Here is a 27584-nt window from a genome sequence, read left to right on the forward strand (position 1 = left end):
ACACGTGTTCAATCTGGTTGTCACTGTTCCTGAAGTGTTCCCCCATCTGCAAGACATCCTAATAATGGGAAGGAAACTTTGCATGCACTTCAGCCACTCGTATACCACAAAACACACACTCCTTGAGCTGCAGCATCAGAACAGGATCCCCATCATAGTCTGATTTGCTACATTTCCACACAGTGGAATTCCACCCTCCATATGTTGGACTGACTTTACGAACAGAGAAAAGCCATCATCGATTTCCTGATGATCCAAGTGGATAGGGGGACTCCCCTGTGTAAATTCAATGTGAATCAGTGGCAGCTCATACGTGATACCTGCCGTTTGCTCAGGAACTTTGAGGAAGCCACATTATTAGTCAGTCGCCAGGATTGCGGGATGAACAACGTCATTCCACTGCTTCATTTACTACAAAACGTGTTGGAAACGGTGGCTGGTCAGGGCACTGGAGATGTGGCACCTACCTCTCACGGCGGTATGGGCACAGTGGAGCACAGTTTAGGTTTCGTGAGATGTCCAGTTTTTCTAGTCATGTGACAGAAGAGGAGGAGCAGGAGAAGCTAGAGGGTTATGAGGAAGGTGAGACAGAGGACCCAGACACATCGGGGCAGTATGCAGTGGAGAAGGAGGCAGGGAGTCCCTCCGAGTAACTTGCACAAATGGCACGATGCATGCTCACTTGTTTGCGTAGTGACCGCCAACTTTTCACCATTCGGCAATGGGATTACTTCTGGCTCTCCACCTTATTGGACCCTCAGGGGCCTTTTTTACACCCACTGAGAGGGAGGACAAACTGGCCTACTACGGAGACATCCTGCGTAGTCAGTTGGCCAATGCCTATCTGCGCCATCGTCCATCCTCTCGCAGTTCTGACTCAGGGTGCCCTCTGCGCTCACCTTCTACTGCCATGGCTGCTGGGGAGGGATGGGGTGGCAGGAGCAATACCAGCTCCATCAGCAGCCTGAGTCTACACTCGCTGATGAGTAGCTTTTTTCACCCGCATAGTGAAGCAACTCATCAGCAGCAGGTAGACCTGGAGCAGGACCCGAACCAGCAGGTGGTGGCATACCTTGACATGACCATGCCAACACACCTTGAAGATCAGCTGGACTCCTGGGCAGCCAAACTTGATTTGTGGCCGCAACTAGCAGAGTTTGCCCTGGAAAAGCTGTCCTGCCCGTCCAGTTGTGTGCCATCAGAGCGGGTGTTTAGTGCGGCGGGGCCATAGTAACCCCCAAGGAGAACTCGTCTGTCCACGAAAAATGTCGAGAGACTGACCTTTGCGAAGATGAATCAGGCATGGATCAGCCAGGATTTCCACCCACCATTGCCTGATGCATCAGAGTAGATTGACCATGGTGCCACATGAACACTTCACAAATATGGATAGTGCAAAACATATTTAAGGTGCTGCTCCCCAGTTGGTATTAGACCACAAGCAAGTATTGAGGATATGCATTAGCTAAAATGTAACTTTTCTTTTAATAAAAATATGTACCCACATGTTTTTTTTTTAAATCAAACAAAAGGAAAGATGTGCAAAAAACACTATGTGCCACCTACACCACCAAGTATTGATGTGATGCAAAAAGGGGTAGGGAACAATATATTTTCCATTGTAACCGGTGGTGGTAAAAACTTCCCCTGTAAGGCCCTACTCTCGCATTATTAATTCCTTTCTTGGCAAGTGTTACTCGCCCTAAAAAGGGTGGCCCCACACAGGAACCTCTCCCTATTTTCACCTACAAACACTGCCATTTCACAGGGTTTTTAGGTGGAAATAGGGAGAGTTTCCTGTGTGGGGTCACCCTTTTTAGGGCAAGAAACACTTGCCAAGAAGGGAATTAATAGAGCGAGAGTAGGGCCTTACAGGGGAAGTTTTTACCCCCACCGGTTACAATGGACAATACATTGTTCCCTTCCACCTTTTCAAGGAAAGTGTTACTCCTCTTCAAAAGGGCAGCCCCACACAGGAACCTCTCCCTATTTCCACCTTAAAACACTGGGAAATGGCAGTGTTTGCAGGTGGAAATAGGAAGAGTTTCCTGTGTGGGGCCACCCTTTTTAAGGTGAGTAACATTTGCCAAGAAGGGAATTAATAGTGTGAGAGTAGGGCCTTACAGGGGAAGTTTTTACCCCCACCGGTTACAATGAACCATACATTGTTCCCTTCCACCATTTAGAGGTCTTTGCATCACATCAATACTTGGTGGTGTAGGTGGCACATGGTGTTTTTTGCACACCTTTCCTTTTGTTGGATTTCAAAAAAAATTTGGGTACATATATTTTATCCTAACAATATTATTAAATATTAAGTTTTACATAATGCATATCCTCAGTACACTTTTAGAAAAGAGACCGTTTTCTTCTGCCTACCTGCCTCAGCTACTATTCTGATCCTGCCACCCACCTAATGCAACACATCTGATGCGAAGTTCTCCTTTTTTACCCACCTTCGTCACTGGGTACTGGTATTGCCATCCACCGCCCCACTCACCTGGTCACTTTCAGGAATCCTAATGCTGCTAATCCCACCTCCAGGCTGTCTCATACTGCCACCATGTGTTGTCCTTATGCTGATGCCAGCTGCAGGCTGTCTCATTCTGCCACCATATGGTCTCTCCATGCTGCTGCCAATTCCAGGCTGTCATTCACCCACTATGTGGTCTCCTCATGCTGCCGCAAACTCCAGGCTGTGTCATTCAGCCACTATATAGTCTCCTCATGCTGCCGCCAACTCCAGACTGTGTCATTAAGCCACTATATAGTCTCCCCATGCTGCCGTCAACTCAACACTGTGTCATTCAGCCACTGTATGGTCTCCTCATGCTGCCGCCAACTCCAGGCTGTGTCATTCAGCCACTTTCTGGTCTCCTCATACTGCTGCCAACACCAGACTGTGTCATTCAGCCACTATATTGTCTCCTCATACTGATGCCACCTCCAGGCTCTGTCATTGTGCCACTCTGCGACAGTGATAATAATGATAATGGGGAGGTTGTCAAGGGCGATCAAGAGAAGGCGGAGCTACTGAATGGGTTCTTTAGTTCTGTATATACTATGGAAGAAGGAGCTGACATTGGCCAGGTCAGTGCTGGTAACACATCATATAATGTATTGAACTGGCTTAATGTAGAGATGGTACAAGGTAAGTTAAGTAAAGTAAATGTAAGCAAATCTCCAGGGCCGGATGGACTACACCCAAGAGTTCTTAGAGAGGTAAGTTCAGTAATATCTGTACCCTTGTTCATGATATTTAGAGATTCTCTGGTGTCTGGTATTGTGCCAAGGGACTGGCGCAAGGCTAATGTGGTACCAATCTTCAAGAAGGGCTCTAGGTCTTCGCCAGGCAATTATAGACCGGTAAGTCTAACGTGCATTGTGGGTAAATTGTTTGAAGGACTTATAAGGGATTACATACAGGAATACATAGGGGATAATAGTATTATAAGTGATAGCCAGCATGGGTTTACTAAGGATAGAAGTTGTCAAATCAATCTAATTTGCTTTTATGAAGAGGTGAGTAGAAGCCTTGACAGAGGAATGGCTGTGGATATAGTGTTTCTGGATTTTGCCAAAGCGTTTGATACTGTCCCTCACAGATGTCTGACAGGTAAGTTAAGGTCCTTGGGCTTGGAAACTTTAGTTTGTAACTGGATTGAACACTGGCTCATGGATCGTACCCAGAGAGTGGTGGTCAATGATTCGTACTCTGATTGGTCCCCGGTTATTAGTGGTGTACCCCAAGGTTCAGTACTGGGCCCGCTGCTGTTTAATTTATTTATCAATGATATAGAGGATGGTATTAACAGCTCTGTTTCTATCTTTGCAGATGACACCAAGCTTTGTAGCACGGTACAGTCTATAGAGGATGTGCATAAGTTACAAGATGACTTGGATAGACTAAGTGTCTGGGCATCCACTTGGCAAATGAGGTTCAATGTGGATAAATGTAAAGTTATGCATCTGGGTACTAATAACATGCATGCGTCGTATGTCTTAGGGGGGATTAAACTGGCAGAGTCACTGGTAGAGAAGGATCTGGGTGTACTTGTAGATCACAGACTACAGAATACCATGCAATGTCAGGCTGCTGCTTCCAAAGCCGGCAGGATATTGTAATGTATTAAAAGAGGCATGGACTCAAGGGACAGGGACATAATACCCCCCCTTTATAAAGCATTGGTACGGCCTCACCTGGAATATGCTGTTCAGTTTTGGTCGCCTGTTCATAAAAGGGACACTGCGGAGTTGGAAAGGGTGTAGAGACGCGCGACTAAACTAATATGGGGCATGGAACATCTTAGCTATGAGGAGCGATTAAAGGAGTTACAATTGTTTAGTCTTGAGAAGAGACGTTTAAGGGGGGATATGATAAACGTATATAAGTATATAAATGGCCCATACAAAAAATATGGAGAAAAACCGTTCCAGGTTAAACCCCCCAAAGGACGAGGGGGCACTCCCTCCGTCTGGAGAAGAAAAGGTTTAGTCTAAAGGGGCGACACGCCTTCTTTACCGTGAGGACTGGGAATTTATGGAACGGTCTACCTCAGGAACTGGTCACAGCAGGAACAATTAACAGCTTTAAAACAGGGTTAGATACATTCCTGGAACAAAATAACATTAATGCTTATGCAGAATTATAAAACTACATCCCTTTCCCTTATCCCCTTACACCCTTCCCTTCAATTCCCTGGTTGGACTTGATGGACGTATGTCTTTTTTCAACCATACTAACTATGTAACTATGATTCTAATAGCGACACCTCTAATCTGCATGTCATACTGAATAACAGTATTATTTCACTAATCCAGCACACACCCTATGCGTGTTACAGCAAGGCAAAGTGCTCTACACCCCTATTGAGGCTCTCTGTAGGCCAGAAATAGCCGTTTTTAATACAGATTTGCGGCAAATTAATTTGGACCAAACCAAATTGTTTCGGAAAATTCGGTGAATCAGCCGAATCAAATTTAAAAAAAATGTGCTAATCTCTACTAATTATCATCCTAACATGTTTTTTTAAATAAAGGTTTTATGTTGATACACTTTGGTTATTTTGTAAAACACTATTCTAATGGCATGTGTACCCCTTACAAAAAATACTTCAAATGATGATCAATGTAGATTACATTATTTCTGAAAAAATCAAGTGTTCAAAAATTGGTCTCTAATTTGGATCTCCAGTGTATATTGATGAGTGGAAAAAAAAGTGAAAACTTCTACAATAAATCCTTTGATTCCATTAAAGACGTTTTTGACAAGCATTGGTGAAAGTTAATTTTCTTGTGTTGTCTTTTAGCAATATATACATGATGTTCATATTATGCAAAATACTTTAATTACTGAAATAACACATTGATAAATATCAAGATATGGTATCCTTTAAGGAACTAAGAAAGTTTAATTCTTACATCAGGTCCATTAGCGCCAGGTTCTCCAGATTCTCCTTCTATTCCAGGTTCACCCTGGAAAGGTTATAAATATATCAATGAATAAAGTATGGTATCATGCGAGTTTCTAACTTAATAGCATTGGTAATGGTTGAAGATTATTTACATTATTTACATGAAGTAAAAATGGGGAAAACTATATCTGCAATCATACAGATAAGGAACTTATTGTGGGGTCCCGGTAGTGTAGACCCAATATTATTTATCCTGTGGATAATAAGTATATAATAGAACAACTAATAGTTAATTGTCACAGGGACTTCACAGCACAGATAATAAATATATGATCATAATTCTCAGTGCAGGGAGCAGAGGTAATGATCAGGAATAATAAACAGTACTATCACAGTACACAGGAGAAAGAACTGTTACTTGTGGGGCAAAGTTGTTTTTGACCCTCTTAGTGGAGCTGTGATCTATGTTCCCCTCATAGTAGTGGTCCTCAACCCAGGCCTCAAGGCCTTTCAACATTCTAGGTTTTTTCAGTTACTCCATTGGAATAGCACAGGGAAAAGTTCAATATCTGGACTGTTGGGGAGCCTTCAGGACTGGGTTGACAGACAAACAATTCTCACATCTTTAATATACACGTTATTTTAGTAAATTCACATTCTAGTTGTTTTCCAACATTTTCATACACGCTGTCTGAATCCTACAGATAACTCAAATAATTTATGAGTCTGGAAAGACTGGGACTGCACTCGCTGTATAGCTCAACTATAACGCTGGCCTAAAGGGATTATAAAATGCCCTCATTATGTAGTAGACAATAACCTGCATTCCTGGTTCTCCTTTAAGACCTGGAGGTCCAGTTATAGTGCTGTCATTTCCAGGAGTTCCCTGAAGGCAAAGAAAAGTTTATACAGAAGTTAAATTAAGTGAATAAAAATAAATATTACAATTTTATTATGTACAGATGAATATTTTTTTTTTTTATCTTCAAGGGGCTAATACCTAGTTAGAAAGGTCACTTGACAATAAGCTGATCACAACATGCCCCCTGCTATAAGGGAAGGCAATCAGCTGTTATCTGTTCTCAGCTTTTGCGTCCCAAATTGTTTTGCAAGTTTCATGCACCAGATATTGCAACCAAAAATTCCCAAAAAACAGGCCAACTCTCTGCTTTACTTAGAAAACCAGAAAGGGTGCTCGGCTGATTGGAAAAGGGTTGTGGTACCAACAAAAGTGGAGTGTCCCTGACAGTTTTGAAAAATCCCAACAAATTTACTAATGTACCCACATAAAACGTGGTGGATTTGTGCTCTGAAATACTCGACAGCTTAAAGCAGGTGCAAAAAAAAAAAAAGCAAAGTGTAGGGAAAACTTGCCAACTTAGTAAATACCATGGAAAAATACCTGTCGGGAGAAAAACCCACAAAAAAAATTACACTCCACTCAGGGCCAATGTGTTCCATAGTTGTCAATGGAAAAATGGCCATTAGTGTAGGCATATGGGGAAAAAAATCGGCTGTTATTGTAACAGCCACTAAATTAGTTAACATGTTTTTCATTTTTATCTGTTTTTTGGGTAAAAAAAAAAAGGCCAAAAAAAAAAGGATACTGAAAAGAGAAGCCTCTTTCATTAACTCAATTATAAAATGTATTAATATACATCATATGTGCTAAGAATAATACATCATGTGGACTATATCACATAAAGTATGTGCACATATCATTATACACAATTAGTAGTAACTGAATGTAATGGTGCATTAATGCTATATTATGCATGAGCTGTATGTTCAGCAATACAATTTTATGACTAATTCACACTAACTTTTTGGTTATTGAGGAATAATCAATTGTAAATATCATTGTGAATGTATGAAAAATCATTCATATCATGTAAATTTACCAGGTCACCCTTCTGGCTTTTTAATCCCTTAGGTCCTTTAGTTCCCTTTAATCCAGATTTGCCCTGTTAAGAAAATTGGTTAGAATGAATCAGATACATTGTTTCTGTACTTGTTGTTCACCAGATGTTTTTAAATATAATGGTCTCTGCAGACTGAATAGACACCCTACTAGCTGCTCTCATAAGGCTGCATCAAACTGAAACTCACCGAAACCAGACAAAACAGCTGTAGGAGTATTACATAATAATACAAAAGGTTGTTGGTCAGACTGGCTCACCAAAGAGGACACAACATCATCATATACAGGACACATCATTAAGTACATCTTATATGTTATTCACCCCTTAAGAAAAAGTCAGCTGCAAATTGGGGTTGTATTTTTGCACCAATGGGGCCCATTATTGAGTAAGCCTGAAATCCTAGTAAGCTCTGAGATGCAACAACAGACAACCCAGTTGGCAGCTAGAAGACCTTTGAAATTATCAGTACTATAAATAATTTATCCATAGATGAGACAAAATAATGGGAAGTGGAAAAAGATTAATTACAGTCAAATTTAATTGACTGAATGTGAATTTATAGATGTTGGCAACCCTTTATGCCTAATCTTAAAAGTAGCAGTTTACCAGTTCTCCTATTTCACCCTTCTCTCCTTTCATTCCTGGAGGTCCAGACTTTCCCTAAAAAAAGATAAAAGAAATCTGAAGACGGAGACTGTAAAGATAAATAGAAGGTCATATGCATGTATAATAAAGAGTTTACCTCTTCCCCATGAATTCCATCAATTCCTTGTTCTCCATCTCCATTCTACATAAAAAAGGATACAAAATATATGACCCTGTTATTTTAAGCTGCGTTGTTTTAATATGTGGCAATATGCATACAATTGTGAAAGCGGTATACATTTGGGCATTTTTTACATACATTCCTCGTTTTGATTGGGTAAATAATGTAAAAATAATTCTCTGCATCAAATGTATGTATACTTCGCCTGAGAAAATCTCAGAAGAGTAAGTATTCTGCATATATGGTCAAAAATTGGTAAAAGTGAGGAATCAGATTCACCAAATCTAATTACCACTTGTAATCATAGAACAACGCTGAACAAATCTGCAGACAGACTGAATGCTTGATGATAAAGAATGTGACAAATTTCTCATGGTATTATGTGTCATGCGGTATTATGTTTAATATCAATCTAAAAGGCTGTGACACATGCAGATCTTGGCCAGAAACATAATAGCTTTTCATTTAGAAATCATTTGGAGGATGGGAAAATGAAGATAAAGAATATTATCTAAAAATAGTTTAACAATCTGTGCTCAAACATCATAAAAACATCCATTGCTTGCTGTTATTTTCAACTGGATTAAATGGGGTTGTCAAGGGAGTAGAAAAGATCCTACATGTTCTGCTCCCTGGTGCTCCACTTCCGCTCCCTGTTCATCTTAGAATTATACTGAGACGGGAGGGATGGTGTTTGTCCCGATCATCATGTGGGGGTTAAACCATACAAACAAGCAATGTCCAATAGATTACATGATGTTGCCGCAGCATCGGTAACATCATGGAGCTTTTGGACATCACATGTGGGCGTGGTTGTGCCAAATGTAATAATCGGGGCAAACATCAGCCCCCTCTTGTTTCAGAACAGTATACTTTCGAGATGACCAGGAAGCAAAGTGGAGCATCAGGGAGCAGAACAGGTAGAACCTTTTCTGCTCGCCGGATGACACTTTAATCCTGTTAAAAATAACAACACTAAAAATGTTACAGGCGACAAACAAACATACACAGAAATACAGACCTGATCTCCTGGAAGCCCTCTGGACCCCTGAGAAAGATGAAAAAAGGAACACACAAATATATTAATGCTTAAATAGCAGATTAACAAAAAAAACAAAACAAAAAAAAAAAAAATATATATATATATATATATATATATGCATTTATTTCTTTATGTGACACCTAATCCTTTATTGTGAATGATTTATTCTCCAGGCTGCTTCATAAGTTCATTGCCAGTCATCTCCGTTATGCCCTGGAGTAGGCTGAGGTTTGGACACTGCCTGTGACATTAATGTTGCTGTCTGAGGTGTCTAGTATGGAGCCTTACCTGTGCCTTTTTCCGTGTCTTTAGGTGCATATTATCTAGACCTATGCAAAATGGTCGTTCAGTTGACAGGCAAAAGTCCCCCCCCCCCCTCCCATACTATACACGTGCACTCTTCAGCCAAGCATACATGTGTTCTCAGTAAGGAAAAGGGAATAAATTGCAGCTTCATATGTCTGGCAACAGTTATCTCTTAGGAGAACAAGAGAGAGAGAGAGAAAAGTAAAGGCACTGTTATAGTTTTGGAAGTTTGACAATTGCTCCTCTCTGCTCTTCCTACAATGGATTAGGATGTCTGAAGTATAACTTCTGTATGGCCATGGCTTCCATATCATTTACTGATAGAGGCTTATAACCTCTAAGGCTGTATTGCACAGGCTGAAGGTAAGTGTACACTGACAGTTATACTGTGCTGTAGTACAGATGTACTGCAACATAGTATAACCTGTAAAAAGGGAAAAGTAAAAAAAATAAAAGGTTTTTAAATGGGCAATGTCACCAACTTTATTTTTTGATATGTTGTAGTACTTATGTACTACAACATATCTCTAATATACTTTTATTATTTTTTTAAAATTAAAATAGTTTAATTTACATTTGAAAACCGGGCACTAGGGGTCTCCCTCCTAGTGGCCGGCTGCAGCCTGGCGTGACGTCACGCCTGAAAAAGGACCGATGCGGCCGGGCATCGGTCCTTTTTCATTCAGCCTGCGCTCGCTCCCTGCCTGTCAATCAGACAGGCAGGGAGCGAGCGCATTGGCTCCCCGGCCACTGGCTGGGAGGCCACTCCTCCTGCACATCGCCACCACCTCCGTCTCCTCGTCGCCGCCTCCGCCTCATCGCCGCCTCGTCGCCGCCGTTGTCCCTGCACGCCCGCTGCCGGACTCTGCAGTAAGTTTAACGGGGGGGGGGGGGGGGGTTGTGATGGAGGGAACGGGGTATGGCGCGGGGGGGGGGAGGGAGATGGAGGGGACGGGCTAGCGTCGCATGTAACTAATAGTTTATCTACACAGGGTGCCTCCAGCTGTTTCAATACTACAACTTACAGCATGCCCTGACAGCCAATAGATGTCAGGGCAAGCTGGGAGTTGTAGTGATGAAACAGCTGGAGGCACCCTGTGTAGATGAACTAAGGGCGGAGGTCCCCCCCAGCAGGCATCAGTGACATGGTGCCTGCTGGGGAAGTCTGCCTGGTAGTGAGCACACTGCCAGGCAGACAAAAAGCATTTTTAATATAGTAAAAATTAAAATTAAAAGCAGGGAGGGGGTTAGGGATAGATTGGCAATAGGCAGGGACAGAAAGAAAAAAAAATAGGATGGTGGGAGCTACCCTTTAAATAAACTTAAAAAAATAAAATAAAAGCCCCTTTTTCAATAAAACCCTCTATTATCATCCACCAAAAAATAAACACCCAAACCTATACATAATAGGTATTGCCACATTCATAATGACTAATAAAACGATAATGGTATTTACCCCGCAAGGTGAACACCATAAAAAAATGGAATAAAAAAGATCAAAAGATAGCATGAATCGCAAAAATGGTACCAATAAAAAGTACTGCTTTTCTTGCAAAAAATAAGCCCTCACAAAATGGGGTAGGACGATAAGTTAAAAAGTTATGGAAGTCAGAACAGAACAACACAAAAAAAGGGGAAAAAAGGTAAATTGGGTATCGCCATAATCGTACCAACCCACAGAATAAAAATAACATACTTTTTACCATACAGAGAATGCCATAAAAAAAAAATTTAAACGCCAGAAAATTTCCAATTTTTCACAATATTTAGGAGTTTTTCACCAAAAAATGCTGCTTGAATCAACAAAAATTTAGTACTTATATAAAGTACACTATGCAATGAAAGAACAATTGCAGAAGCGTGTCGCTAAGTAAAAGCATGTCAGAGGTATTATCACTTAAAGAGACACAGGCCAGATTTGAAAAATTTGGCTTGTTTGTTAAGGTAAAAACAGGCGGTGCCCTTAAGGGGTTAGAAAGGAAAAAAGTGGCATCCAAATGCTATGTAAGTATGGTACACATACAAGCCATTTATTACATTGTATTTACCACAGCATATCCTCTTTCCCATTTCATATAAATGATCCTCTTCCCATATCTTGAATGATGTTATAAACTCATTATTACTGTGCCAATGTTTCAATATTTTATTAACAAACTTAAAATGTTTATTCAAAATGACATTGTTACCTTGGGACCTTTGACTCCTTCACATCCTTTGTCACCATGCTCGCCCATTGCACCAGGCAATCCTCTGTTACCCTTAAGAAGATAAACATCATAATTTACTTAATACCAACAGAATACCATAAATCCCCTATTGGTTTATTGATTTGTCTTATCTATTTATTTATTTATTTATTTATTTATTTATTTATAATTATACAGACTTTATTTATCATTCCATACAGTTGCTAACATGTTCAGTTTATCAGTTATTATATGCTCTGCTGAGCACTTCTGCCCCTTTGTTTTTGTGATCTGTGGGGGTCTCAACACCTGGAATTTCAGCAAACAAAATTATTGACAAGTCAATATGACATGTCAGAAGTTTGTAAAATGAAAGGCATGTGTTAAAGGGGTATTCTGACATGAAATAATTATCACCAATTCACTGAATAAGTGCTAGAATGGTGGTGACCTCTTAATCATAAGAATAGAGGACCGCTTATTCTCCTATTACTACCAGTTGTGTGGCCATAGCTAGAAGGCTAGGTTATTGTTGTCAAAGCCATAGACTTCGATTGGAGCAGCAGGGCACATGCTGGATTTTGGCTCAATTCAGACCCTCCACTAGTCAAATATGCTTTTAGTCCTTGTAAGTTTTAAAGTACATGTGAAGTTTATCTCATCATCTCAAGATTTACAAACTAAATTTGACAAAAAAATTAAATGAAGGCTGAATATAACTTTTTGGGTGACTTTGCAGATAACCAGATTTGTTTTGGGGTTGAAGAAGTTGAATGTTTGCAATATATTTACAGCTCACTGTAAAAAAAAAATTTTTATAATAAATCGTAAATTGTTGTCGCTTTTGCATCTATATCGGGATCAAGTACTAAATTAGGAAAAAGAAATTTGGAAACTCACATCTGCTCCTTGTTCCCCAGCATGTCCTGGATGTCCTTTTTGTCCAGGTAGTCCCTGTAGAAATGAAAATTATGTTGGACATGAGTTCAGACAGTAACATATTTATGCTTATTAGTATATGATTAAGGATCGAAATTCCTAAAGTGTATTGTGAGTAGTGTTGAGCGCAAATTTTCGAATAGCGAATTTTAATCGCGAACTTCATCACTTCCACGTGTCATCAGAAATTACTTAGACAGAAAAGAACAACCTTAACTTCAGAAGCTCATAAGTACTGAAAGGATTAAGATTTTTTAATAGAAGTAATTTACAAATCTGTTTAACTTTCTGGAGCCAGTTGATAAATAAAAAAGTTTTTTTCTGGAATACCCCTTTAACACAACACATCAGACATATGGCTACTTAGCTATGGATGTGTCCTTGAATTTAGTCAAGTACTACGATTTCTCATGATACAAATACAATATTGAGACATATTAGCAAAACCCTCAACAGGCAGCAGTTTACATCACCACCACTGGGTGGCCACACATAGACACATATAGCATATACATCTCCTGACAGAGTATTGTAAAATCTTTTTTTTTTTTTTTTTGTAAGCTAGCCATCTCTTGGCATGCATATTAGGATATAGGACCAGACTGCCGTTTGGACACCAGGCATATTACCCATGGGCCAGCTTGGCAGCAGTTCTGGCTGGTCCATGACCAATTTAACTATATACGCTTTTTATTGATGCGCCTATAGTTAAATGTGGCGCTAGGCTGTTAGGGGACTTTTAGGAGGAATCATTAGGTTTCTCATACAGATCAATGAAGTTCCGTAGAACTTCATTGATCTGTGTGCTCTGTAATCATTTGGTAGAGCCTGGTGCAGCCAGGGATGGTTTAAAGCTCCCTCTAGACAATGCTGTCAGCTTAGACTGCGGCGATCTAAAGGGTTAATAGCCAGCTGCGGTGATAACTGCATGCCAGCTATTAGTGGCGGCCCCCAGCAACAGCAATCAGCGGGGGGCCACCGGGTATAGAGCGGGCTCAAGTCAGGAGCCCACTCCATACACCCTCAGCGGCACCATGACGTACTAGGTCTGTCATGGGTTGCAAAGGTGCCTCCTGGGTCCATTAGGCTCAGCGTGACCCATTGTAGGGCCAGCCAAGGTCACCCTATGGACTGTTTGGGAGCCAGAGGTAAGTATGTTTTTTTTTGTTTCAACTACCACAAAAGTTATCTACTACTACTACTACGACGACCTTAAGGGGGCTGCTGCTACTACTACCTAAAGGGGAATACTACTACTACCACCTAAAGGGGCTGCTGCTACTACTTCCTAAAGAGGGCTCCTACTACCTTATGTGGGGTACTGCAACCATATACAGGAGACTGCAACTATATACAAGGCACTATTATTTACATGGGGACCTGTTTACAGGTTGCACCTGCGTGATGGGGAAAACCATGTAAAGGGACCTGCCTACCTACTGGAGTGACCTAACTACTTTATTGGGGGACGTATCTACTCCTTCTCAACCCACTTATCCACCCATTCTACTATCTGGGACCGGATTGAGAAAAGAAAAGTAATGACTCCAATTAAAGAAGACATCACCTATGAGTCACCCAATAAAACTGTACTGTAAACACTTATATGGTCTGCAAAGCCTGTGTAGAACTGATATCTACCACTATATGGTCACTGTATTGGGAGAATATTTCCTCCTTGTATTATTGGTAATATTGGTTCCAGTATACAGGATTTGGTGAGTAACAGTATGATGTTAATATGTATGGGGAGAGATATTATTTTGTTATGTATCCTATTATACCCAACAATGATGGGGTGCTTAGTTTTATGCACTGGCCTATTTTTGGTCCCTGTCAAGCTCTGTTTGAATATATTGAACCATGTGAAAAGGTAAGGAAGGACACATTTGTATGCCAAGTTGTTCCTGAAATAGTAAACCTTCATTTTTTTGTGCAGGAAAAATGTGCACATCTTTCAAGTATTTTTATTGTGTATGACTTGCTCTCTGCTCCACTTGTTCTGACTATGGAAAATCCATAGATGTCACAGAGAGTGGCAGGGATTTTGTTACATATGGTGCTCAAAGGGGAAACCAATAGCTATTTACAGTTGATCACTACTAATATAGACACTAGAGATGAGCGAATTTACAGTAAATTCGATTTGTCACGAACTTCTCGGCTCGGCAGTTGATGACTTATCCTGCATAAATTAGTTCAGCTTTCAGGTGCTCAGGTGGGCTGGAAAAGTTGGATACAGTCCTAGGAAAGAGTCTCATAGGACTGTATCCACCTTTTCCATCCCACGGGAGCACCTGAAAGCTGAACTAATTTATGCAGGAAAAGTCATCAACTGCCGAGCCGAGAAGTTCGTGACGAATCGAATTTACTGTAAATTCGCTCATCTCTAATAAACACAGTAAAACGTAACTTTTAATTTGCCAGCTATCAAAATACTCAAACAGTAAGGTCTCATCCATAATATCACAGTAATTTGTAACCAATACAGCATGTAGCTACATGCTAATGAAGTGAAAAACACCTACTATTGTTGCAGCTGCAGTCCGCAACTAATAGATTTAGATATCTTATGGACCTAACTGATGATTATTAAAAACAATATAGACATTGCCCCCCAACTGGAAGCCAAGTCTTTTCCAAGCAATGAAGGCTGTGTTGGGTAGTTATGAGATATTAAAAAGATTATGTAATTTTTATTGTGATAAATTTTTACTGAGAACGTAGATATTCTTTTTACTTCTGAAAGTAGCTTATTATAGTTACTATGGATGATCCAACTGGGGCCCTGCCAGTGACTGTTCTTTTTAATCCTGCTCCTGCTTGATTTCTGACCCCCCCACCCCCCCGGAAGTTGTGTGTTTCAATACTGCCCACTCCCACAACATGTGTGTCCAATCCCACCCACTCCCTCAAACATTTTGGCACATGCTTTAGAAATAGTACCCCCCCCCCCCCCATGCAATTTCAACACCCCCCTTGTGCCATTTCATTACCCTCTTTTTCAACCTCCTGTGGCATTTTAGAGGTTTGCGAGACTGCGCAAGATTTTCTGGGACCAGCCGTATGTTTTGTGACCACCCACTCCCAACTGCAACATCCTCATTATCACCCTCATTATTGGATCCCACGGTACCCGTGGGATCCCAAACCCAATGAAGGGCTCTAGATCCAACTGGCACAAATAGAACATATCATTTATTAAATCACTTATCTAAGCCACTATACAGTATGTATGTCTTAGTATGCACACGTTGGTCAAGCAAATTCACCTTAACTTTATTTTTTATCATGTATGTGAACTACAATATAAGTGTTGTTTGGCCAAGTATGCCATGTTTGACCCTCAATGTCAATATGGAGGCAAAGTGACTGGTGATAATCAGTATCTGTAGAGAATGCGGCTCACCCACTCTATTGTCGAGTGTCTGCTCTGGTACCACACAAAAGGCACTAAATGCAAATAGGCACAAAAGAACAGGGCGACTCTTCAAAGCCCACAACCTATATCTCAAAAATAGTGTCAGTAAAAGTAAGACAGGGTTGACTAAATGGTATCAGGGGTGTAATATAATAGCTGATGTATGAGCAGAAGTGTGGTCCCTTCTATCAAATCGATAACCTGTATGTCAGGAAATATACGGTGAGTCCCAAAATGTCCTTACTGCAAAGAAATGATGCATATGGGGACAGTGTAAGAGAGAAGCAAAGTTACGAGTATAGACCAATGATGTAGAATATCAGGGTTAAAGCTCCACAGTAACTATGATGACAACTGTTATTATGCTTAATGAAGTAAAATGTATTAGTGCACAGTCAGAAATAGATACAGCAGACAATATACTAAATATCACTAACAATAGCTAGGGATCCCTATGTGCAATAAGAGCTATAAGTATGAATTCATAATTAATATGGCTATAAAAACAACATATATAAGATAGCATAAAATCAAATAAAATACAATAAAAAACAAAAAGGGGGAAGGTGGTGGAACGTTACCGCAGTTGCAGTAATGGGATATCCTTGATGTATAGTTAATGATTATTCTGAAGTTTCAAATAGGTATATACTTTATTCCAACAACATACACAGTGCCAGATTGATGTTGATCTATTCAGCTCGCTCTGTGAGCACAACAGACGGAATGTGTGTAACAAAGGTATCTTAATCCCGGGCAGCAGTACTGCAGACTCTATCTTCCGCTCTGGCAATACCCATGTGCAGGGCCCGGCGTTTTGAGATGCTCTCCACCTCTTTTTCAACAGCTGAAAAAGAGGTGGAGAGCACCTCGAAACGCGTTCAGTGTCCCAATGTGGAATCATCACGCCACCAGCATCTTGCTGGATGATTGATATACATCAATTGCTAACTTTTGCTAATTTGTTTATGCAAGCTATTGGTAAGGACTGCATTGCTTCACCAGACTGCTGTATACCTGCCACTTCCTGATTACAACAGCTGAATGACTACAGGGCACAGCAAACCAACGGAACTGAGAACCCATACGCACAGACTGCACTACACTAGGATCACAGCATTTACCACTGCTGCTCTCTGAGGAAGATTCCTCTCACTTTGGGATACCGGGACTCCAGGCCCTGCATGTGGGTATTGCCAGAGCCAAAGATAGTGTCTGATGACCAGTACTGCTGCCCAGGATTAAGATACCTTTGTTACACACATTCCGTCTGTTGTGCTCACAGAGCGAGCTGAATAGATCAACATCAATCTGCCACTGTGTATGTTGTTGGAATAAACTATATACCTATTTGAAATGTCAGAATATTCATTAACTCTACGTCAAGGATATCCCATTACTGCAATTGCGGTCACGTTTCATCACCTCTCCCCTTTTTGTTTTTTATTGTATTTTATTTGATTTTATGCTATCTTATATATGTTGTTTTTATAACCATATTAATTATGAATTCATACTTATTGCTCTTATGGTGCATAGGGACTCCTAGCTATTCTTAGTGATATTTAGTATATTGTCTGTTGTGTCTATTTCTGACTGTGCACTAATACATTTCACTTGATTAAGCATAATAACAGTTGTCATCATAGTTACTGTAGAGCTTTAACCCTGGTAGTCCACACCATTGGTCTATACTTGCAACTTTGCTTCTCTCTTACACTGTCCCCATATGCATCATTTCTTTGCAGTAAGGACATTTTGGGACTCACAGTATATTTCCTGACATACAGGCTATCGATTTGATAGAAGGGACCACACTTCTGCTCATACATCAGCTAGTATATTACACCCCGATACCATTTAGTCAACCCTGTCTTACTTTTACTGACACTATTTTTGCGATATAGGTTGTGGGCTTTGAGGAGTCGCCCTGTTCTTTTGTGATAATCAGTATCTGTCAGACAGATAATCACAGCCGTACACTTTTGATTTTATAAATGATATTTGATATACATACTTTTTTTCCACTTTGTCCATGTATTCCCGGTGCTCCACTTTGTCCAAAACATTTACAGAATACACAACAACATGTCTTCTCATTAACATGGGACTAACAGAGAAATGCACATGTAATTAGTTACAGTTTGTTATAAAGTTTATATAAAACAGTTTATTATAGTGCAATTATATTTAATGTTTAAAAATTTACAAATTACTACAGTGATGGCAGGAATAGCAACCAAAATAAAGCACATTAAACTATCTATCTCCTATCCAATATATACTATGAAGGGGATTTATCATTCTTTTCAAACGTATGGCTTTTATATGACAATTTTTTTTAACTTACTTATGCTTACATGCAAACTACCGTATATACTCGAGTATAAGCCAACCCGAGTATAAGCCGAGACCCCTAATTTCAACCCAAAATCCCAGGAAAAGTTATTGACTCGAGTATAAGCCTAGGGTGGGAAATACATCATCCCCCCCTGTCATCATCCAGACCCGTCATTAACATCCTCATCATCATCACCGCCTGTCATCATCCAGACCCTCATCATCATCACCTGTCAAAATACATCATCCCCTTGTCATCATCCCACACATTCCCCCTTCATCATCCCCTTGTCATCATCCCACACATCCCCCCTTCATCATCCCCTTGTCATCATCCCACACATCCCCTCTTCATCATCCCCTTGTCATCATCCCACACATCCCCTCTTCATCATCCCCTTGTCATCATCCCACACATACCCCCTTCATTATCCCCTTGTCATCATCCCCACCCCCCTTCATCATCCCCTTGTAATCATCCCACACCCCCCCTTCATCATCCCCCCCCCCTTCATCATCCTCTTTTCATCATCCCACACCCCCCCCCCTTCATTATCCTCTTCTCATCATCCGCCCTCAGTGGTCTTCAACCTGCGGATCTCCAGAGGTTTCAAAACTACAACTCCCAGCAAGCCCGGGCAGCCATCGGCTGTCCGGGCTTGCTGGGAGTTGTAGTTTTGAAACCTCCGGAGGTCCGCAGGTTGAAGACCACTGCGGCCTTCGACATCATCCAGCCCCCTCTCACCCCCCTTTAGTTCTGTACAGTACTCACCTCTGCTCGGCGCTGGTCCGGTCCCGCAGGGCTGTCCGGAGAGGAGGTGGTCCGGTGGGATAGTGGTTCAGGGCTGCCATCTTCACTGGGGGCGCCTCTTCTCCGCGCTTCCGGCCCGGAATAGAGGCGTTGCCTTGACAATGACGCAGAAGTACGTTGGCAATGAACGCACCTCTGCGTCGTTGTCAAGGCAACGTGACTATTCTGAGGCTGGGCCCGAAGCACTTAGAAGAGGCCTCCCCGGTGAAGATAGCAGCCCGGAACCACTATCCCACTGGACCACCTCCTCTCCGGACAGTCCTGCAGCACCGGACCAGCGCCGAGCGGAGGTGAGTACTGTACAGAACTAAAGGGGGGTGAGAGGGGGCTGGATGATGTCGAAGGCCGCAGTGGTCTTCAACCTGCGGACCTCCGGAGGTTTCAAAACTACAACTCCCAGCAAGCCCGGACAGCCGATGACTGCCCGGGCTTGCTGGGAGTTGTAGTTTTGAAACCTCTGGAGGTCCGCAGGTTGAAGACCACTGCGGGTGGAGAGTTCACTCGAGTATAAGCCGAGGGGGGTGTTTTCAGCACGAAAAATCGTGCTGAAAAACTCGGCTTATACTCGAGTATATACGGTAGTTATCAAATAGTCGCACGACCTTGATAAATAAATTGCACGTAAGCAAATCCCGGGAAAACCTTATGTTAATAGCCAAAGTTCTTTATCTACCCTTTATTACCAGAAGCGTCGCTAGAGAGTGGCGGGGAGGGGGGCATACCGCATCGGGTGATGCCCTGACTGTCCTGCCTGGCACTAAATAGCTGCACTCCAACTATTCTGCAACAACCCATCCACCCTCCTCAGAAATAAAAAAATATTAAAAACATACTATGCCGCACCATGAATATCTGTACTCTGGCTTTTTGTTTAAATTTGAGCCCGCATTTTGTGACATTGGTGGGCGGAGTCTGAGGCTGGAGTTTACATCAGGAAGGAAGACAGCACAGCACCAACAGGCACATAAACAATAGTGAAGCCACAAAAAAAATGGCTCGGTATGTTACCCACCCCAAAATGTGCATGAAGCTGTACTACTATGGATGTTTCTTTTTTTTTTTAAGGAAAAATTTTTGCGCCACATATGGGTTATTAACATAGTCTGTAAAAATTCTTACACAATTATTTAGTGCCTTATTCTATTTTAACACAACGTTCATTTTAATATATAGTGGGTACGCCAGCATGTACATGTCCTAAAATTAACAAGGTGTGCAGTGTGTATTTTCAAACTTAAAATTAAGAGTTATTAGTTATATAATTAATTTCTTCTATAAATAACATTAACATTAATGTAGCAGCTTTGTTTCATGATGCAGAACAAGAACAGTTGTTAAAGTGGGTGTTAATGTCCTTTTCTGCAGACGTATGCACTTTCTGTAAGCCCGGTTGGACCTGGAATACATATACGACTTTTAAATGGAGATGCGACTTTTTTTCTTCATAAATTGCAACTATGTGAGCAGATTTCAGAAATGTGCTTTGGCATAAGCAAAAATCAAAAAGTAGCAGCATTTATAGAAAAGTCGCACGTGCACAAGTACGTGACACTTTTTTACGCATAAAGAAAATCTACTACAGGGCTTGATAAATCTCCTTCTATATACTTGTCTATCTAGGGTTTAGTATGTGTCACTAGTTAGATTTGCCTGGTGATCATAACATTATATGCCAGAGAGGTTATTAAAGTGACATTTCATATAAGAAAACTTACCGCTTGTCTGGCTAGTCTAACTCCAATATCAGGCATCCCGATGTGCATCTGATAACTGTACTCAAAGCCTCTGCCAAATTCTATATGTTTGATATCATCATATCCTGTTGCTCCTTCCAAGGCAATTGTTACTAAGGCAGTTAGCCCTAGAATGTTTATGTATAGAAAGGTTACATAATAAAATAAAATAAATATTGTGACATATTCAATAATTCATAATAAACTGTATCAGTATAGAGTAGAACAATAATAATCTATGAGGGGTCAATATATAAAATAAGCAAGGTTTTCACATTAGTTTAAGAATGTCATTAACATATCTAAAGGAAACGGACAATGTAGCAGTGAGTGACATATAGGACTGAATTGGTAGCCTTCAGAAATGTTGTAGCTCATAGAGAAGAGATAAGTAAAAGAGCCTCTGTTTGAGATGTTTGCTAAACAGAACATTTTTAAATTCATATGTAGTATTCCAGTACCTGTATTCCACCTGGGAAGTTGTGTGGCTGAGAAATCCCTTTCCTAACTGCATAAATCTGTGTATGTGGTAATGTGAGTTAACCTGCATAACTGTTTTTGCACGACATTACCTTATTAGCATTCAATGAGGTCTCACATCTGTGTAAGGGTTAAAGTGTACCTCCACCAATCAAAAGAACAAGCCGGTAGAAGTCTGCAAGGCCGCGTGCTCCTATCCCTCCTGTGTGTCATATGATTAAGACTGGCTTCATAGACTTATATTATAAGTATGTCTCATTTATGTGACAAAAAGTGCCCATTTAAGTGCCCATTTAAGTATTTGTATAAGCTGTAAATATAAGTGATTAATTGGTCACATGACATGCTCCCCTGCTAAGCTTCTAGGCAGAAGTTTTTTGAAAGCTGGGGAAAGAGTCCCTAGTCCAACCCCTTCTCTCCAAAGGTCTGGACCCAATGCAAGCCAATCTAGGTCTGCATAAGGCAAAGGCAACATTTCTCCAAGCTCTTCTTCAGACATACACTTAGTGTAAAGTGTTTCTCCAGAAGTTCTGTAAAGTTAAATCCAGAAGAGAGAGAGAGAAAGGTAACCCCAAATTGACTCTACCTCCTGGGAAAAGTTCAAGCCTATCCTGTTTAAGTTAAAGTCTGCTTCAAGCTTGCCACTAGTCTTGTACCAGTTTCAAGTCCTATTAACTGGGCCAAGTGTGTGCAGTGATCAAGGCTTGGAATATTTTACCTAAAAGATCGTCTCCAGTAAAGGCGTTATGCTCAAATTTCAAGCTCAAAGAAGGAGGAAACAGAGGAGGAAAAAGACAAACAAGGACCCCTCTGCACACATTAATCTCTTCAGTAAGCTATGAATGGAGTTAGTGGTGTGTGGCTCAACACGCCACACAAATTCTTCAACGTATGCCCTACACATAAAGAATTGTGCCACAATCCCATGAGTATAAGTACAGGGATGTGCACCACAGTAAGCCAACCTGTATCAACCATCCACAGTAGAGTTTGAACTAAATGGATGGTGTCCTGTCTGCATTTTACTAGAAACCTCATGAGTGAAAAGCACACTGGAGGTTTTCCAGTCAGTATATATCTGCTGTAAAAGTAAATCTAAAAAGTACAGACAGTGATCAACTTCTCCATCATCTACTTAATAAGTGTACTATTACATTCTGTTCAAAATAGAATGTATTTTTCTTCAGTGAAGTTTCAAGCTGTTTCCACATTAACAGATTGCCCAGATTTTTAGTTCTTGCACAAAGGGGAACAACCCTTTGACAAAAGCATTGTGGGCTTAAAGGGGGCCACCAGGTTAGCAAGACCACTCGGTAATGACATTTCCATCCTTAAGGGACCAGTACTCCCAACTAGTCTATGCTACAACACCTATCATCTTCTTGAGTACCACACATCTTTCTCAAATTGAGAGAACTGTTTTAAATTATATGACACATGACACAACCCAACTATATTTTTGTCGTCCCCTCTTGACACTACTTAACCATTCTATTCCAGTGTCAAATCGATCCACCTCTCTTTCTTTATCCATTAAACCCCTATAAAAAAAAGAAATAGCACAGTACCTTGTTTTCGTAGATTTTCTACTGTTTGTTCCAGGTCTTCAACATTTTCATCTAAGCCATCAGTAAAGACTAGCATCATCTACACAGCAAAAAACATTTATTAATTGAAGTAGAATTCATATAATAAGGAATATAAATTGTGTATCAATGACTGCACATGCCTTTGCTCTTCCTGTAACTGAGTTTTGAAACATATTCCACATCGACTGTAGAACATCTGATCTTACAAAGGAAGGGCCATTGACATTAGTGTCTTTAAGGCGCTGAGCTAAATCAGGACTATAGGTGTGAAAGAGAGGAGAAATTGATGTGTTAGCATTTGGCACATAAAAGGCTACACTGATTTGAGGGGTAACACCAGGGTTGCAGGTTGGACTTCTCAAGTTCATCATGCTGTTTAAGATATCAGTGATGTGGGCTTCTAGATGGTCTTGCCCACTGAATAATTTGGTATAATTGATATAGGATGAAACGTCAAAACCAACTACGACATCAACTGAACAATCTAAAAGAAGAGAAAGATACAATAAAGTTGTGTAAGAAAATATCAAGTAGTACAAACAATTATAACAATTGGTTTATTATAACATCTTCAAAGAATACTGGCTGTGGCCCAAGTGTACATTTACTTACAAATATATATTGCATTGTAATGCAAATGAAATTATCCATCCACAGTAGAGAAGGATCTGGGTGTACTTGTAGATCACAGACTACAGAATAGCATGCAATGTCAGGCTGCTGCTTCCAAAGCCGGCAGGATATTGTCATGTATAAAAAGAGGCATGGACTCAAGGGACAGGGACATAATACTCCCCCTTTATAAATCATTGGTACGGCCTTACCTGGAATATGCTGTTCAGTTTTGGGCACCTGTCCATAAAAGGGACACTGCGGAGTTGGAAAGGGTGCAGAGACGCGCGACTAAACTAATATGGGGAATGGAACATCTTAGCTATGAGGAGCGATTAAAGGAGTTACAATTGTTTAGTCTTGAGAAGAGACGTTTAAGGGGGGATATGATAAACGTATATAAGTATATTAATGGCCCATACAAAAAATATGGAGAAAAACTGTTCCAGGTTAAACCCCCCCAAAGGACGAGGGGGCACTCCCTCCGTCTGGAGAAGAAAAAGTTTAGTCTCAAGGGGCGACACGCCTTCTTTACCATGAGAACTGTGAACTTATGGAACAGTCTACCTCAGGAACTGGTCACAGCAGGAACAATTAACAGCTTTAAAACAGGATTAGATACATTCCTGGAACAAAATAAGATTAATGCTTATGAAGAAATATAAAATCTCATCCCTTCCCCAATATCGCGCCACACCCCTACCCCTTAATTCCCTGGTTGAACTTGATGGACATATGTCTTTTTTCGACCGTACTAACTATGTAACTATGTAACAGTGTCATTTTAGTGATGTAAATATTTTTTGTATTACACGGTGATGTATTACACATCATGTAAGCAGTACTGCCATACAATAATCCTTACTGCTTCTCTTTCTAAGCAAGTCCTTTTGAAGATCCGCATGAACATTTTGGAAAACTTAGATTAACAACATAACCATGTATTTCACAATAGCAAAGGGACCATTTGAAGCTAAAGATTAGATCATACTCACTGTTAGATGTTTTTGGTTCACATATATCTCTGACAATTCTCTTCTTAATATTTTTTAATTCATCAAAATTGTCAACAGAAAATCTTGAGCTTGAAGATCCGGCAATCTGAAGAAGCTGCGTTTCAGACACCTTTCCCACGCCCACAGCATAGGTATAAACACCTTTACTTCTGAGAGCTTCTGCCGGTTGTGCAACTGAATCACTTGAGATGCCATCGGTTATCACAAGTAATATCTGTTGTACACCTTCACTGATACGACTATTAGCTGCTGGACTCAGTAGGGCTGAATCTGTGAGTCTGAGAGCATTTCCAATATAGGTGTTTCCATTGAGCTTGACAATATCATTAACCTTTTTCTTTAAAGTTTCCTTATCCAGGAATGTTTTAAGTTGAAACTCTGTTCTGAATGTATCACTGTATTGGGCAACACCTACATGAACCTTGTTGGGACCAATGTCAAAATCTTCAATCACAGAAACCATGAATTTTTTCATTTTTATGAAATCTGGAACTACAATGCTCCCAGAACCATCAATCAGAAAGGTTATATCGGCCTGTTCTTGTTGGCATTCTGCAAAAAACATCAGTATCACATTAAATTTTATAAATATGGAATGAAACATAGAGAAATAAATCTGACACCAATATTGTACATGTTAAAAAGCAACTGGTAATATCATATCTGTTTGGAAAAACATCAGCAGTAATAATTGTTTCCTACTGTATTTATTGTAATTCCAACTATCCAAATACATAAAGAAAGGTTGATCAGCTTCCTATCAAACTAAGAATTGGTTCACGCACAGTAAAATGAAAAAGCAAAATACAGGTGTAAAATTCAATAAAAAAACTGACATATTTTTAATGTAATGATGTATATTATGGAAGTCTAATGAAAAGTGGCTTTCAGCTCACACAATGGCCCTGACATGCTATTATGAGCACGACCAATTTGGCACTTTGTGCCATAAAGTTTGCCTGCGCCATAATAATCCTAGGTGTGGTTGCCTGGAAAGGGGTGTGGTCAATTAAAAAGGGGCGTGTGGTCGCAACCCGACCTATTTCCTATTAAAGGAAATCTGTCATCAGTGTCACCTGCAAAATCCAAAACAAAAAGAAGGCGTATCTAGATCAGGTCATAACAATAAGTCACTTTATTGATACATAAGTGCAAAATGATGACATACAATAAAGACCACTTAAAAAATGTATAAGAAATTACAGACAGGTAGTGCAGGTGACACTGATGACAATGGCATTTACCTTGTTCCATTTCATGCTGTCGTTCTCATGCTGCTAGAGAACAGAAGCGGTGACATAACTAAGCTCCGCCAATGCTCCAAGTTGGGCCCGGAGCTGAAGATAAAGAAGAAGATAGCGCGAGAATGACAGCACGGAACGGGACAAGGTAAATACCATTGTCATCAGTGTACCGACAGGTTAGTGCAGGTGACACTGATTACATATTTCCTTTAAATTCACACAAAATCCTGTAAATAAATGGCTTCCAATTTCCACCAAGAAAAAGCTGGTCAGAACTTTCCTGACCTGTAAATCCCAATAATAAATAGAGTTGAATCCTGCAAGACTGGAATAATATTTCTTACCAATAAAAACCCAACATTTTTAGCAAATTAGGGCCATTAAGTAAAAATGGACAGATTTTTTTTACAACCAGGTAAATAACTGACATGACATAAATACTAGGGATAGTTTTGATTGCTAGAAATTATCCTTTCCAGACTAAATATTTCAAGAACTTTTTTCATGTCTATCAAATATTTAGTAAATAAAGGAGCCCTGGGCATCTATGACCCTATCACCAGTTCACTGGTTCTTCTTCCTTGAACCATTTCTTTGCCCTGACTTTTGTATACCAGGAATACCCTACAAGACCTTTGGTTTTGGAGAGACTTTGAACTCAGATAATTATGCTTGCCATTTTTTTTCTGTTTCCAACACATTCTTCTTAAAGGGGGACTCTGGAAGAAAACTTTTTTTTTTTTAATCAACTTGTGCCAGAAAGTTAAACAGATTTGTAAATTACTTCTATTAAAAAAATCTTAATCCTTCTAGTACTTATTAGCTGCTGAATACTACAGAGGAAATTCTTTTCTTTTTGGAACACAGAGCTATCTGCTGACATCATGACCACAGTGCTCTCTGCTGACATCTCTGTCCATTTTAAGAACTCTCCAGAGTAGAAAAAAATCCCCATAGCAAACATATGCTGCTCTGGACAGTTCCTAAAATGGACACAGGTGTCAGCAGAGAGCACTGTGGTCATGATGTCAGCAGAGAGCTGTGTTCCAAAAAGAAAATAATTTCCTCTGTAGTATTGAGCAGCTAATAAGTACTAGAAGGATTAAGATTTTTTAATAGAAGTAATTTACAAATCTGTTTAACTTTCTGGCACCAGTTGATAATAAAAAAAGTTTTCCACAGGAGTACCCCTTTAAAGAACTAACCACTCGCTTCCTAATATATTCCACCTCTTGACAGGACTTTATTGTTGTGGTTGATCAGTGAACAGTACTATATCATATTAACCCCTTTCCCATTATCTGTTGTGCACATACATCATGGCAATAAGGTACTTATCACTGTGTGACAGCTATACCTATCACTGAGCGTTTGTGGGCTTAGCTTCTGTCATACATAAATGAGCACCTGCTATAACTGTCAGGAATGGAGCAGGGCTCCGATCTTGACAGTTAACCCTGTAGACATCGCAATCAGTGTGATTGTTGGATTCTGATGGTTGCCATGGCAATCGGAGGCTAAATCACACTTTGGCTTCCTAGTCTGACAGTTATGGTAGCACAGGAGTCCCCGTCATAGACTAGGCTCCCCAGGCTGAGTGTCAGTATAAGGGTAAGGTCACACGTAACGGATCCACAGCGTATTTTATGCTGCTGATAAGTGACCTGATCCATAGTGTGCTTCCAGCTGTTGCCACCCCCACCCTGCCTCTCCACTGGCCTGCTCGCAGTGGCAATCCACTGCTCCGAGCTGCTGCACAG

The 27584-nt window shown here is 40.4% G+C and overlaps 1 protein-coding gene across 5 annotated transcripts in view; it reads right to left on the reverse strand.

The window, feature by feature from the left end:
• LOC130273601 (collagen alpha-6(VI) chain-like) overlaps positions 1-27584 on the reverse strand; it is a 199568-nt gene that overhangs the window by 76150 nt on the left and 95834 nt on the right. For all 5 annotated transcript variants that reach the window (XM_056520678.1, XM_056520677.1, XM_056520675.1 and 2 more), the window contains 13 exons: positions 24560-25132; positions 23093-23436; positions 22932-23010; positions 20866-21011; positions 18017-18109; positions 12540-12593; positions 11640-11711; positions 9124-9150; positions 8079-8123; positions 7943-7996; positions 7316-7378; positions 6235-6300; positions 5422-5475 (listed from right to left, as the gene is read on the reverse strand). In XM_056520678.1, the coding sequence (XP_056376653.1) occupies positions 5422-5475; positions 6235-6300; positions 7316-7378; positions 7943-7996; positions 8079-8123; positions 9124-9150; positions 11640-11711; positions 12540-12593; positions 18017-18109; positions 20866-21011; positions 22932-23010; positions 23093-23436; positions 24560-25132 (1670 nt within the window). The remainder of the gene's footprint in view (positions 1-5421; positions 5476-6234; positions 6301-7315; positions 7379-7942; positions 7997-8078; positions 8124-9123; positions 9151-11639; positions 11712-12539; positions 12594-18016; positions 18110-20865; positions 21012-22931; positions 23011-23092; positions 23437-24559; positions 25133-27584) is intronic.

This window comes from Hyla sarda, chromosome 5, assembly GCF_029499605.1.
Source record: "Hyla sarda isolate aHylSar1 chromosome 5, aHylSar1.hap1, whole genome shotgun sequence".
Lineage (NCBI taxonomy): Eukaryota > Metazoa > Chordata > Amphibia > Anura > Hylidae > Hyla > Hyla sarda.